This window comes from Engystomops pustulosus, chromosome 6, assembly GCF_040894005.1.
Source record: "Engystomops pustulosus chromosome 6, aEngPut4.maternal, whole genome shotgun sequence".
Taxonomy (NCBI): Eukaryota; Metazoa; Chordata; class Amphibia; order Anura; family Leptodactylidae; genus Engystomops; species Engystomops pustulosus.
The window spans coordinates 170060339-170076422 of record NC_092416.1 but is presented as its reverse complement, the minus strand read 5'-3'; the positions used below and the strand labels follow the sequence as shown (position 1 = coordinate 170076422).

Below are 16084 nucleotides of genomic sequence, written 5' to 3'. Positions count from 1 at the left end.
TTCCAGGGTCCTGGGACTGCAAGAGGCCTTGAGTCCTGTCTGGCGAACTCTGTGCTCGGGTGATTGTGCGGGTGCCCAGAGAGAGGGCTCAGAGTGCCAACTCTGGCACCAGTGCCACAGGTTCGCCACCACTGTTCTAGGTGAACCAAGCCAAACTATCTGAAAGGGTAGGTTGGCTATCTCCCTCTTCTTCCCTAGCCAATTCTGTTATCTACCACACTCCCCTCAAGTTCACCTCTGAGCTATAGATTGTGCCCCTAACCAAAAATTCTCTCAAGACAGGTCTACTGTAGGCCCCACTCCACTTCTCCATAATTTTCCGGGAATTGCTCTGCCTGTTAAGTAGTTCACCAAAATCCATTCTACAAAATATTGTTGGTGTCACTGGCTGCCACTTGCCCGAGGACATGGGATAAGGTAATGGGCAACTACATACAAAACAATGCTGGAGATAGATATGGCTAAATCTTGGTCTTTCGAGACGATGAGATATGAGATTGTGAGCCTTGGCGAGCAGGGTCCTCCTTCTACTTGTTCCAGAACTCTTTAGTTTTTGCATTTTGGACTCACTTTTGTTCTCGGCTAAATATATCTGTACCCCTTATTGAATGTACAACACCATGGAATTAATACTGCCCCATAAATAAGTAATAATAATCATTATATATGGAAATTATACTTTGAATCTGAAAGAAAATGTCGGTGATCTGCATCTTCTACCAAAACACAATAGAAACCAATGAAATTTGTGACTCTTGAAATCTTGAAACACATTATGGCTAAAAGGGGTTAGTTGAAGTTTCAGAGTATTGACTTCTCCATTAGATAGGTAGTATATTGCTGAATGGTGAGGGTCTATCTGTTGGGACCCCCATCAATCAAGAGAACAGGAGCCATGTCTGGCAGTTCCATCAAAATGAATAGACTTGCGACAAACCTGAGTGACTCGCTACTCCATTCTTGCTGAGGACATGGTCACCCTATGCTAGCTATATGTGGAGGGCCAATATTCCCTTGTCAGCATTTTGAATCATTTCACTACTTTAGAAAATTTTATTTCCCATTACCTGGCTCCCAGCAGCCTGTGGTGAGTCCTGGTGGATGGGGCAGATGCAGCAGCCTGTGTGTTTGTGTCTCCGTCTCATGGATGTATTCTTCCTCTCCTCCACAGCAGGGAGCTGGATGAGTTTGGAGGGGAGGACACTGAGACACAGACACACACAGGCTGCGGCTGCCTCTTCCCTGGGCACACCACACACTGCTGGCAGGGAGCAAGGTAATGTGAAATAAAGTTTTATAAAGATTTTATAAATGATTCAGAATTCCGACAAAGGCATTTTTAAAATCAGCATAGCACCGGCTATTGGAACCTGTCACCAGCTAAAAATTAGGTTTGCGTTAAGCCTTCTGCTGTTACTGCTGTGAGCAGCTCCTGAGCTAGGCTATTCCACAGAATTACAGCTCCTACAGTAAAGAAGACAGAAATGGACACAGTGCTATTCAGTTAAGTATAATATAATAGGCCCAACACCAAAACTTGTCGTACACCACTGATAATGAATCATTGACCACAACACAAATTTTCATGGCCAAATAAAGATTGCCATACACTTTGGATAACAATTCATCCCGACTTCCCTCTAAATACATGTGCTAAGGGTGGCCTAGAACCCTTTACAAAGGCTTTGTGTTTATAGCAGGCTTTGGCAACATAGTAGGATAAGAGGCTAAACTGGACAGACATGGATATTTTTCTAGACTTATAAACTATGTTACTTTGTCACTTTGGGTTGATGCGTTGCATATTTTTGGCATTGACCTTGTGAGGGAATGACAGGGATGTTTCCATTAAGAGGTAAAACTATTTTTAACACACGTTTTCTGCTATGTTCCTGCACATTTTATAAAAATATTATACAGAAGAAGGTTAACGAGCACAAAGAGGCAAAAAATATAATCCAGGATTTTTTTTCAACTAGTTGTTAAATCTTTATTTTCTTTAGGACTATGGGACTTTACGCTGCTGCTCGTGAGTTTACTTACTACTTATCTAAACTTTCAACTAACTTTGCGGAAAGGTCAACCCAACACTCACAATGCAGGGAATTGTACAAGGGGAGAAGCACGGAGGGGAATTTAGCAGGAGATGTATATCTAACGCCAGTCTTAATCGCCCTTCCACTCCGCACGTCGGATATTGTAGAGGCTCTACACATGGGGGGGCCACCCATAACACCCTAACAGGGAACCATCCCGGGGCCCCATAGAGTTAGTGTGTTAATGCTTTATACTGTAAATTAATATTTCCTCAGGATTTTTGAACCCCTTGATATTGAGGTTTAAAAAGGCTTCAATGAATGGGGCAATTTTTAACAAATTAGTACGTGGCAGTTTAACGGGGGTTTTCCCACAAAACAAGTTACAGTAGGCCCTATCCACAGGTTACAGTTATAGTGAGAGCTGTACTGGGTCTGGGTCCTAGCTGGGTTCTAGCTCTGATTAACCCCTACAGACCTAGCGGTCTTGGTCTACAGAGCTGACAGCACCACCGGCTCCTACAATCACTGCATAGCGCTACTTTAGTGCTAAGCAGTGAAGAAAAGAGAAGGCAGAAGCTGTAATAAACCGCTTCTACCCTCTTCTTAGAGTCTCTGTCTGTGTCTGACAGCTGGATACCGGGTCCTCGTCCCTCAATTAGTCTAGGAGCAGAAGAATCTGGCTATCTCCGCTTTTCCAATTCACTGTCTAGAGGACCCGACTGTTGGAAATATGACATGATGTGGCTTGAGACAGTTTAAGGGTCTTTGTGGACAGAGGAAGAACTAAGCCATAAATGCCTACATTGCCCCTAATAAAGATTGCAGAGACAGCTGCATGTGATAACAATGGACTGTGCTATTACACCTGGAGGCCATTGCCCCCCTGGAGATTCTTCCAGATCCTGTGGGAAACAAAGACTCAAGTTACTTGTCCTGCAAGTTGTGTGATAAGAATGTATTGACTCTATATCCTCATTGGATTGGCCAAGACAGTGGTGGAGGTGGGATGATGGGCAATGTATGTGAGCTATGTGTGTGTGTATATAAGATGATACAGATCTTTAGTTAGAGCACTTCCTTCCCTACCATCTCTCTGTCCCTTAGTTAGTTTACCCTCTATGTGTATTCCCCTGTATTGTACCCTTAATAAATCCCCTATAAAGATCCATTGAATATTGTTGTTAATTTAATATTGACTGGCACCCCAAAACCAAGCAGATATTACATTTGGCACCCCAGATGGGACCTGTAATTTAAATTCTACAGAGAATCCACGTCAACATATCTGCGCTACTTCAATCTGTGAACGGAATTTGGATCTTTGGTACAGAGGAAATCCTGGTAAGTAACAAGTTTTCATATTACATTATTATCTTTGATAAGCCAGCTTGTTTCATGTGAATGTATAGGAAGTCGCTTGTTGAGATTGTAGGTTAACGTTAAGTGTGAGCGGTTGTGTTTTAGTGTACAGAGGTAAAGTTGTAGGAAAAAGTTTGTTCCTGGGTATAGCTGTACATTTTCTTAGGTTGAATGAGTATAAAGGTGTAAGCAGTGTGTAAAGTAGCCTTTCGGAAAGTTAGTATAGTAGGTAATTACACAAACTGTGTTTGCTTAGTTTGTCATTTGTGTGTTTGTCGGTGTGTATTGTGGTAACAGAGATGGAACTTGTTCAAAAGTTTGTGAAAAAGTATTCCTCTGCTAGATACCAGTCATGTGCAGATGGTTCACTAGAGGAGCAATATAAGGAGCTGATGATGCAATGTAAGGCCCATAATGAGAAGTTAGATAGGAAAGTGCTCAGTAAGAGAGGGAAGAAAGAAAGGTTGGGCAATGAAGTTATGATGTTAATTAAGATGAAAGAATTGGCTGAGGTAAAGGAAGTAAATTGGTCCATACAAAGGCTCCAATGTAAGGAAAGTATAGACAGAATCAGTGACTCTGTGATTGACATTTCTGCTAAAACAACTAGTGAGATGGATAATCTACAAGCAAAGGTGGATGAGCTGTCTATAAGAAATGAAGATTTGGATAAGCAGCTACATGAGTGTAGATTGAGTTCTGTATCTACTGAAGCTCATATACATTCCTTAGAAAGGGAGATACAGCAGAGGGACATGATAATTACATCACTAAAGGGTCAATTGTCTGAAACAATGGCCCAACTGTGTAAACAAGAAGAGCAGATCCGGTCCCTCCAAGTACAAAACCAGACGTGCCATAAAGCAGCAGATGTCTGCATTGTCACACCCGGGGGTTGGAGTGATGAACAGAGTCTAATACCTGCAGATAAGTCTCCAACACTCACCATCCAGGATAGACTACATCTGTGTCAGGTTATTGGAGAATGGGATACAAATGAATCACCAATAATTGTATCCAATAAATTTGAAGCTGTGGTGAAGCAATACAACTTGTGTAATGCGGATGCCTGGTCTCTGCTCCGAGCATGGCTTCCTGGGCCTCTGGCCGCACAGTTGTCATCTACACACATGGGAGATGATGATAGTGGCGTGGACTTAAGAAGGAAGGAATTGCAGCGTATCATGGGAGGCAGAGACATAAGGGGTGAGAATACCCTGAGAAGATATAGGTTCAGGACAGGTGATGACCCCCTTATCTTCTGTAACAAGTATCTGACATTATTTAAGAGTGTTTACAACTGCCCCGATATGTCTCAGGATGACTCTGATTTCCTCTATTCAATGGCAAATCAGTGTAATGTGGATTACACCACAAAGGTTGCCCTTAGAAATGCCACATCCCTAGAGAACTTTATTAATATACTCAGGGACTGGTGTGAGGAGAACAATAAGGATGAACCATCAGGATATCTGTCTACAGAGTACAGAGCTAGGAGGACGAGACATGTCTGGTATTGCTATGGATGTGGGAGGCCTGGACATATTAAACGTTTCTGTGATGTAAATAATGCAAACCATGGGAAACATTATAATTCATTGAATGCAGAAATTGATGCCATTGAGCCTGAGACCATTGAGGAGGCCACAACACCTCCTGGAAGTAACCACACAGAGACATGTGAGAAGACCATGGCACCTCCTGGAAGTAGCCACACAGAGACATGTGAGGAGGCCATGACACCTCCTGGCACTAGCCATACAGAGACATGTGAGGAGAATACATCACATGCAAATAAAATCCCCAATATACACAGGGATAAGAAAGAACAGCCTCCCCCTCATGGCAGGGAGCACAAGGCAGGTATGAATGTCCCAGGGTACAATCCATGGGCAGGGCTGCCATTCTGGCTATTCTGGAGCTGGTCACAGATTGCCCTCCCCCTGCTAATAAACTCTGCACAGTATAACAGCAGCATGGCTTATTAATGTGTGGCTATAGCAATACACATTGTGAATAAATGGATTTGGAATTGTGTTAATGGTATGAATTTCTTGGTTTCTAACTATTTTGTCTTTCTTTTGTAGGCTGGATGTCTTGTGTCTTATGACTCCAGGACAAAGAAACTAACACTTTGTTTTGTCTCTACAGGTTCCATTCTTTGATCTTGTGTTTTACATATCTGTCTTAATTATTGTTTGTGTGATAACTCATTATGTTTTTGTTTTAGGCAACAAGGTGGTTGGCTGAAGAAACAAGTTATTAATATTGACATTTTTGTTTACAGGTCATTAAAAAGTAGTATGTGAAAGATATTGTTTGTATAAAGTTTGATGTCTTTACAAATAAAACCACGTGGTGTAATGAGCTCAAAATTTATGAGCGTTAATTGTTTGCAAACAATTAAAAATATGAAGTAACATCCCATTGTGATGTGTAGGTCTTGTGTGTAATATAATTGTTGTTTTTTTTTTGTGCTATGTCTGTTCTTTATCTTGTCCCATAGATGACCTTACTTAATCATTGACAGAAGAAGGATTGGAAACTGCCTGCTGTCCCACCCTAAGATGTGTAGAAGCTGAATTAGCTCTCATTGTTTTATGTTGTCTGTTTTGTGTTCTGTTAAATGTAGTATGTAAACTGTGTCAATACACATTTTTTGTTTTTGTTCCTGATGCTCAGGAATGTTGGATTTGTTGGATTTTTTTTCCCCATTTTTTTTTCTATAAATGGAGCATTTTTTTTTTCTTGATTCAAGTATTATTTTTTTTTTTTATACAGTGTTTGGTACCATTTTGTGGTACCAAAGGGGCATGGTTTTAGAGAGTAATGCAGTACCAAAGGGGCAGACTATAGTGAATTCACATAAATATTTAATTTTTTTTTATTTAAGGTTTTTTTCTCTGATACATTTGTCTCACTGGCAACTTAATTTTAAGTTTCTCAAACAAACTGCACGCTCCTTTATACCAGTAAAGCATCTAAATGAAGAACATAGGGTATTAAAAGCAGCATTCAGTTTGAATTTTTTTTTAATTTTAATGTTCTTAATCTATGTGTGTGTCTTCAAGGTTGCGTAAAACATATAGTAATTAATGGCTCAGTATACGGTTACTATATTGTATAATGCACAAGTAAGATTACCAATATAAGAGGTTAGATGGACACCTACTCTAAAGGTTGATTAGTGGAATGACTTATAATTTTTTTTGCTATGTGTTTTATGCACTTGATATACTTTTGGTTAATTTATAAGTCAGGACGATGGGAGACATATATAAGGTGTGATATGAACATTTCTATGGAGTGTAAATATAAACTTAAAGAATTAGATTTGGTAATGGGAAAAAGCTAAATGAAAGTTTATGTTTAAACTAAACATATTTGAAGTCAAGTAAATCTGGAAACCCTTAGATAAACCACCCTGCAAACTTCTACTTGAAATCAATCCTTTGATTTACTATTGGTAATGTTTTATAGTTCTGTTTGGGTTTCCTTTTATGTAATTTCATATCTATAGCTTATGTTGATATCTACGATGTTATTGCCAGCTTGCATTCTATATGACGTGGGATTTATATTTGCATATTGTAAATATGACAGTTACTAGCATATATGGAGATCTATATTTGCTGGATAAATGGTATAGATGAAAAATGTTATTCAAGGAATGGATATGAGAATGAATGTGAGTGAATGGTGTGATGACCATTGGTGCCCTATCCCTTACCCATACAACCTTCAACTACTTTACCTTGAGGAAAAGCCAGAAGAAGAAAGATCATTTCAACACCCAAAGAAGATAATGGAGAAGAAATGGGTTTTATTTCTGTTCTAAACATGGTCTAATGGTGTGTGGGCCTTTCAGGCCCAAAGGGGCATAATGTTGGAAATATGACATGATGTGGCTTGAGACAGTTTAAGGGTCTTTGTGGACAGAGGAAGAACTAAGCCATAAATGCCTACATTGCCCCTAATAAAGATTGCAGAGACAGCTGCATGTGATAACAATGGACTGTGCTATTACACCTGGAGGCCATTGCCCCCCTGGAGATTCTTCCAGATCCTGTGGGAAACAAAGACTCAAGTTACTTGTCCTGCAAGTTGTGTGATAAGAATGTATTGACTCTATATCCTCATTGGATTGGCCAAGACAGTGGTGGAGGTGGGATGATGGGCAATGTATGTGAGCTATGTGTGTGTGTATATAAGATGATACAGATCTTTAGTTAGAGCACTTCCTTCCCTACCATCTCTCTGTCCCTTAGTTAGTTTACCCTCTATGTGTATTCCCCTGTATTGTACCCTTAATAAATCCCCTATAAAGATCCATTGAATATTGTTGTTAATTTAATATTGACTGGCACCCCAAAACCAAGCAGATATTACACCGACCAAGTGACCAAGTTTGGCAATTACCGGCACAATCATACAATAGACCCTGCTGAATCGGCCACTCCACCCATCACACAGAACGAGATCCCTGTTCTTTTGATTCCTTGGGGATCCCGTTCTCATGGCTGGTGGACGCCCCAGCAGTTGGACCTTATTATACCCTACCCTTAAGAATATTTTCCCTAAAGACATTCATAAAAGAGAATCTAACATGAAGACCATAATAATGGATGTGTCTATGTTCAACTTTTTCAGCATTTAGTAAAGCAACATTTTTAATGCAGACCACATCAAGAAACCAGAAGTTGAAGCAGAAACTAGACCTGACCCCACAACTACATAACAATAAGATGTTCGTATCCAATGTCAGACTGGGATACCTTGGGGCCACCAGTAAAATCGGATCTTGGGGCCCACCACAGTTACAAGTTTTTTACATAATCTCTTAATATAATCATATAAATATATAGGATAGCTGAGATGCTCTATGCTTAATATATGTATAAATTACAGAGAGGGTACCTTATCCAGTACTACTTATGCAGGGCCTGGGCGTCCACCTAGCTGAGGGGCCCACCGGTGGATCCACCTGTTCACCTGTGGGCCAGTCCGAGTCTGCTCGTATTGGTCAGTTTTAGTGGTTCCATATTCCAGATCTCATAGCTTCTCGTACTTTTTCGGGAGTGATAACGCCCTCTGTGCTATACAGTTCATATTAATATATAATATACCATCATTATACAATATAATGTACATGGACTTACCCTGCTGCTGCTGTCGCCGGTGCCCAGGGGACCTTCTTCAGACGGAAAACCTTGTATCCACATCAGTGTTTTCTCTCCTAATCCTTGACTACACTTGTAGTGAGTGTGATGGGAGTGTAGTAGTAGTAGAGAGTAGAAAAGCCTGTCTTGTGGGTTGCATATACTTCCCACTATTGACTCATGGTGAATGCCTCTTAAAGGCAAAGAACATTACATAACTTCATTTCTTATTTGTGGAATTTTTAAAAATATGCAAAAAAAAAACCCTATTATTGAATATGATCTGCGTCACACTTTCCTAGAGGTAACTAAATTATCTCCTCCGGAAATATGACTAAATGCATTTTAATAAGTTATTGCATAAAAAAAAATGATTTCTTTTTGTTTTTTCAAGTGATGTCACTTTAAAAAAAAAAATAAATTGGATTAAATAAACTGCTTTTTATTTTTTAGTCCTCTTTTTGCCGGTGCAGAATTTCTTAAGCTTTTCCCTCCTTCAATTATATGCACCTTAGACCCGGACCAAGAGCCTTGCACATCCAGCACGGCTGAATATGAGAATTGAGATTTCTGGTTTTGGTTCTGATTTGAAAATCCACTGTACTAGGCAAGCAGCATTACTATGGTGGACCTAAAAGCCTAAAAGTAGCTACTGGCAACTAATTGACACCCTTTAATTTTTGGGGGGGATTGATTGAGGGTTTATAGATAACTCATTAGCGCTGACCTCACAGACACTGCACTTACTACTGACACAGAATACAGGAGGATGTTCATAGGCTGCAGGGGGACTTGGACAAACTGAGTGTTTGGTCATCCACTTTGCAAATGAGGTTCAATGTGGATAAATGTAAGGTTATGCACTTGGGGGCTAATAATCCAAAGGCAAAATATGTCCTTGGGGGAGTAAATCTGGGAGAGTCCCTTGTTGAGAAGGACCTGGGGGTACTAGTAGATCAAAGATTAAATAACAGCACACTGGGGCAGATTTACTTACCCGGCCCATTTGCGATCCAGCGGCGCGTTCTCTGCGCTGGATTCGGGTCCGGCCGGGATTTATGATGGTAGTTCCTCCGCCGTTGCGCTGCTGCGCTGAAGTCCGCTGGAATGCCTCGAAATACACCGGCCTATCCTGGATGAAGGTGAGTGAAATATTCGCGACACAATTATTTTTTAAAATGCGGCGGTTTTTCGTTCAGCCATGCCCCCCGATTTCCGTTGCGCGCATGCCGGCGCCGATGGGCCACAATCCGATCGCGTGCGCCAAAATCCCGGGGCAATTCATGTACAATCGGCGCAAATCGGAAATATTCGGGTAACACGTCGGGAAAACGCGAATCGGGCCCTTAGTAAATGACCCCCAATGTCAATGAGCTGCCTCTAAAGTTAGAAAGATCTTGTCATGTATCAGCAGTGGTCTGGACTCTCGGGATAGGGATGTAATATTACCACTATACAAGGCACTGGTTCGGCCACACCTGGAATATGCTGTCCAGTTCTGGGCACCGGTCCATAAAAAGGAAGCCCTGGAGCTGGGGAAGGGACAACGAAGAGCCACAAAAATGATAAGGGGTATGGAGGGTCTCAGTTATGAGGAAAGATTAAAACAACTAGATTTATTTAGAAAAGAGACGACTACGAGGGGACATGATTAATTTATATAAATATATGAATGGTCCATACAAAGTATATGGTGGTAAGTTGTTCAAGATTAAAACAAATCAAAAGTCGAGGGGGCACTGTCTCCGTCTGGAGAAAACAAGGTTTAATCACCAGAGGCGACAGGGCTTTTTTACTATGAGAACTGTCAATCTGTGGAATAGCCTGCCTCAGGCGCTGGTCACAGCAGGGACAGCAGAGAGCTTCAAGAAGGGTCTAGATGCCTTTTTACACCTAAATAACATTGACAGTTATGTTATATAGAATTGTTTCCCCTAAATCCCTTCCTCATCCAATCCTTTCTCTTTCTTGGTTGAATTTGATGGACATGTGTCTTTCTTCTACTGAATAAACTGTGTTGTGGTGTCACACTGGCGCCTTCTTGAGGTATAAACAGAGAACTGCCAACCAGGGTGTAATAGAGGAAAAGGACAGGGAAATACACAGTAGAATTCAAGGTTCATCACATATAAAAATGTGATGATAATAATAAATACAAGTTAAAAGTTAACATCGATAGTGATATAAGTGATAAAAAAACATATAAATAGTATAATATTACAATGGCGTGTAACAAGTACCACTCAGTCCAATATACCGGTCAATAAAAGTTATAACAGAAGTATCTAGTTATCTCCTAAGAAAAGATAAAGTGTCATTTCAGCTTCTAGATATTGATGATCTATCCTAGGAAAGGTCATCAAAATGATCAAGATCAGTGTGGGCCCAACTTAGGAACCTCACCATGGAGGAACATCCATGGAGGGGGCCAGGCATCTATCTCCAGAATGGGGTTCACTTGACTCGTGTACCACAGCTAGGCCAAATGGAGAGTTGTCCATGCTTTTTTAAATCCGGGACTGCACATTTCGGAAGCAAAGAGCCACCTTCATTGGGTCCCTGTCGGGCAGGGAAGGTCCCCTTTCTACCAGCTACCAGTGTTTGCTTAACTCTAGACCTGATGAAGGCATATTTCAAGGAGTATCCAACAAAGGCCGGAAATGTGAGATCCCACACCAACTGTCGGACCCCCGCTGATTTGTTATTGACCTCTCTAATTTGTTGATGACCTCTCTTATGGAAAAGCCATCAATGTCCAGAAGGTTGAAAAAAAAATTTAAGCTTATAAATGATGAGAAAAGCATTCAGCAATGTCATGATTACCGGGAGAACCTGATGTTTAACATACTCTATAGAAGTTGACGAAGGAGTAAGCTACTCCAGAAGCTTTTACACTACACTATATCACAACCAACTGAGGCACGCCAAAGTCCAAACCTGAACAGTTGAGTGGACGACTCCTTAACTGCAATGGCGGCGTATGCGCCTACTAATCTCCAGGGAGGTGGGGGGTCTATTAGAGCCATGCTAAGCCATCTACCAAGATGACCAATATTTAAGCTCCTCTACAGCCATTTGTCAGGTGTTTACAGGACTCCTTCAAAAGGCCACGTGAAGACCTACGCAAGCATATATTAAGACCTTCAAAAGGACACATTGAAGTGGACAAGGCGATTTAGGACACTAAAAAACCCACATATCCTTCAAGATTGGTGGTTTAGTGTCACCTCACCTCCCTCGGCGCTTCCGGTGTCCAGCACCACTGTCCATCGCTGCCATGCCCCTGTTTGTTTACAAGGCCATGGCACCTGTGATCCGACTATGCCGCCTGCCCGGCACACCCATCCATCCCATGTCCCAGCGCTATAGTTGTCAGAGCGGAAGTTGTCAAACAGGGGCCAACTCTACCCCACCCCCTCGCCCAACAGTAAAGTTTTTATTAATATCCCACAACCCCTTTAAGTTTCAAAATTGTCAGGGGACCAGACAACCACCAGCCAAAGGACAGGAGAACCTAAGAGATGGTACGAGCCATGCCGTTTTATAGACGACCAAGAGACGTCTCCTGGTGGCAGGAATGTGAGTGTGTCGCTACAGAACAGGTCAGACCAGGAAGGCGTGAAGGTTGGTCCAAAGTCCATGTCACACCAGTTGATGTGTGACTGTGAGGTATCTCTCTTTTTTTCTTAAAGGGAAAGAATACATTTTTGGCTCAAGCATCCCAACTCACTGACTAATTTGATGGGACATTGCAGAGGAAATTTAGAGGATCTGAAGAAATCAAGCGACCTAGAATATCCCTGTTACTGGATTCCACTATGAACCAATAAAAATAAATGAAAAACTCATTGTACGCTATCAGTGCATCTTATAGTCTAACCCTTAGTGGACAGGCCTTAATATAACTCAGTTTTTCTGTTCCCAATACCATACGAGGTCTTGGTTTCTATGGGAGAAATTGTACTTGCTTATGTTGAATACTCTGCGTGATGCATTGGAAATAAAAAAAAATTTAATAAATTAAAAATATTTGATAAAATCAAGCAGAATTAGACCATATGCACACTGACGTATGTCTGCATGGCTATGGCCTGGTGGGCATACGTCGGCCGCGATGGAGAGCAGGAGGGGTGACCACTCCCCTCTCTATAGCGATCCATTGTGCACTGTCCAGACATGTCCTATCTTCTCCCCGTGTAAGGAGCGGTGCGGTGCCCCACGTGTGCGGTACCATATCGCTCCGTGCGCCATTGCTTTCTAAGGGGGATGTATGTACGACTGCAAGTTTGCGGCTGTATATACGTCGTGTGACTTGATGTCATATATATTGTCAATATAACTATAACAATATTGATCTACATAGAGCTTGATTTTGGGATTGTATCTATGTAGTAAGCATGATTCAGATTCGGTATCTATGCAGTGAGGTTGTTTCTAATGCTGTATCAATGTAGTAAGATTGGTTACTGCTTCCTATGTATAACCTTGGTTCTGGTATTGTATTTATGTAGTGAGCTTGGTTTTGGTAATGTATCATATGCAGTAGGCATAGTTATGACATTTTTATTGCTTAGGAAAGTTGGTTCTGGTACTCTTTATAAAATAAGGTTCTGATACAGTTTCTATGTATAAGCTTGGTTCTTGTATTGTATTTATGTAGTAAGCTTGGTCCTGGAATTGTATCAATGCAGTAGACAGTTCTGAAATTTTTGTTACTTAGTAAAGTTGGCTTTGGTACTCTCTGTGCAGAAGCTTTGTTCTGGTATTGTATCTATGTAATAAGCTTGGTTCTGGGATTGTATCAATGTTGTAAGATTGGTTCTGGTACTGTTTCTGTGTATAGGTTTGTTTCTGGTTTTGTATTTATGTAGTGATCTTGGTTTTGGTACTATATCTATGTAGTAATATTGGTTCTGACACCGAGTCTATGTAGTAACCTTGGTTCTTATACTCTATCTAAGTAGGTGGTTGGTTCTGATATTGCATCTATGTACAAAGCTTGGTTCTGGTAGTGTAAATATGTAGTTACCTTGGCTCTTGTACTGTATCTAAGTCGTAAGCATGGGTTTGGTACTGTATCTATGTAGAAAGCATGGTTCTGGTCTTGTATCTATGTAATAACTGTAATGTAATGGCAACAAAAGCTATACCCTGGCTCAAATTGTTCCTTAAAATGTAACGTCTACAGGGAACTGACAAAGAACAGAAGACTCAGAAGCGTAATAAAGTACCTAAAATGAACTGGAACAACCATCTGTGGGACAAAGTCTACATGTGACCTTTGATGTTCATGACTGCCCCTCACAAGAAGGGTTGGTCTTGGCTGCAAAGGACTGATGTTACCTCTATGGCTCAAAGTGTCAGCGCTGCCTGCCGACATTATGCCAGGAAGATGTAATCTTACGGTAAACTGAGGAATTACCAGTAGATAAGCCGAGGTCACAGCAGGACAGAGTATATAAAGCCAAACAAATAGGAAGCAATAAATCCAGGTAACAAGTCATAGGTCTGTAAGAAGTTCAGGGAAGGTTCAAGAAGTGAGTTAAGTACTAAATGAAAGCCAACAACAAACCAGGTCAGGGTCAAATTAAAAAAATGTTGCCCAGGGAGATGATTGGACACTGATTCAGGATTTATAGTAGTTTAGGATCCCAGAAATCTTGGTTTGTAGTGGGGCCCCTGCTTATACCAAATGTATTTAATAATCTCAGTACTGTGTCTACGTAGTAAGGATTTTCCTGTAAGTGGATATATGCAGCCTGGTTCTTGTACTGTATCTTTGTAGTAAGTATGGTGCTGGTTCTGTATCAATGTAATAAGCCTGTTTATGGCTCTATAGCTGTACAGCAATGTAGTAGGCTTAGTTCTGGTGCTGTATCTATGTAGTAAGTCTAACCCTGATACTGTACTTAGATATCAAATAATTAAAACAATTAAATAGATGGGGGCTCATAATTTGCATAGAGCACAGGTCCCATGGCTTGTACTTTATACACATACAAGATAGGTTCTGTAGATTTGTTCTTAAGTTGAATTTGTATGTAATTCGGAACTGTATATTTTATAATTGTAACCCCAGACAAAATTTTTTTGGGTCTCTGTGACAATTGGGTTTTTAAAAATGTTGGATTATAATAAGAACCAGGATTAACAATAAAGCTTCATTACAGACACATTTAATAACTGTTATAGCTGTTTATTTTAGCCTGGGACTAATGTACAGTAAATTATCAATTACCAGACGTCCGTTTTAACAAGGGGTCGTCTGTAAGTCGGGTGTTCTTAAGTAGGAGACCGCCTGTATGTAACAAGCTTGGTACTGTATCTATTTTGAAAGTTTACTTCTGTAATAGCTTCTATGTAGTAAGCTTGGTTCTGAAACTATATCTATGTAGTAAGCTTGATTCTGGTACTGTATCTATGTAGTAAGCTTGATTCTGGTACTGTATCTATGTAGTAAAGCTGGTTCTGACAACGTATCTATGTAGTAAGCTTGTCTCTGACATTGTATTTATGTAACAAGCTTGGTTGGCTTTGGTGTTGTATCGTTGCAGCAGCCTTGATCGTAAGTTTGGTTCTGGTACCTTATCTATGTAGTAAAAATGCTTCTGATACTGTATCTATGTAGTAAGCTTGTCTCTGGCATTGTATTTATACAACATGCTTGGTTGGCCTTCGTGTTGTATCGTTGTCGCAGCCTTGGTTGTTGGCTTGGTTCTGGTTCTGTATCTATGTAGTAAAGCTCATTCTGACAACATATCTATGTAGAAAGCTTGAATCTGATACTCTATCCGTGTAGTACAATTGGTTCTGATACTGTATATATGTAGTAAAGTTGTTTCTGGCATTGTATTTTTGCAGCAAGCTTGGTTGGCTTTTGTGTTGTATTGTTGCAGCAGCCTTGGTCGCAGGCTTGGTTCTGGTACCTTATCTATGTAATAAAACTCGTTCTGACCACATATCTATACAGTAAGCTTGATTCTGATACTGTATCTGTGTAGTACACATGGTTCTGATACTGTATCTATGTAGTAAAAATGGTTCTGATACTGTATCTATGTAGTATGCTTGTCTCTGGCATTGTATTTTTGCGACAAGCTTGGTTGGCTTTCGTGTTGTATCATTGAAGCAACCTTGGTCGTAGGCTTGGTTCTGGTATCTAATTAGTGAGTGAGCTTGATTCTGGTACTGTATCTATGCAGTAAGCTTAGCTCTGATTCTGTATCTTTGTATTATTTTTAAAAAATTAAACAGATACGGGCGATAAATTTCATACAATCCAGAACCCATGGTAACCCTAATCCCACGCTCTTGTTAATGAGTTGTTGGTATTGAATCTGCAGCATGTTTGTAGGTATTTTTGTGTCATAGTCGGGGCTGCTGCAGGATTTTTGTCGTGGATATTCCACCACGTCTTTTTGCTTCTATTCTTCTTGACATCTGATTTACATGAACGCCAAATTAAATTATACTTGTTTCTAGGTGGAGCGATGGGCTGAGATACTCTCGATCAAGTTACAACAGGTG

At 40.6% G+C, this 16084-nt stretch overlaps 2 protein-coding genes across 2 annotated transcripts in view; one reads left to right on the top strand and one right to left on the bottom strand.

The window, feature by feature from the left end:
- Positions 1-8674, bottom strand: part of CARD14 (caspase recruitment domain family member 14) — a 46330-nt gene extending 37656 nt beyond the window's left edge. The window contains exon 1 of the mRNA XM_072112320.1: positions 8558-8674. The gene's annotated coding sequence lies outside the window, so the exon portion shown is untranslated. The remainder of the gene's footprint in view (positions 1-8557) is intronic.
- LOC140065995 (posterior protein-like) lies at positions 3698-5648 on the top strand. The gene is made up of 2 exons (XM_072113560.1): positions 3698-5078; positions 5629-5648. The coding sequence occupies exons 1-2, from the start codon at positions 3698-3700 to the stop codon at positions 5646-5648; spliced, it is 1401 nt and encodes a 466-aa protein (XP_071969661.1).
- Positions 8675-16084: the final 7410 nt, after the last annotated feature.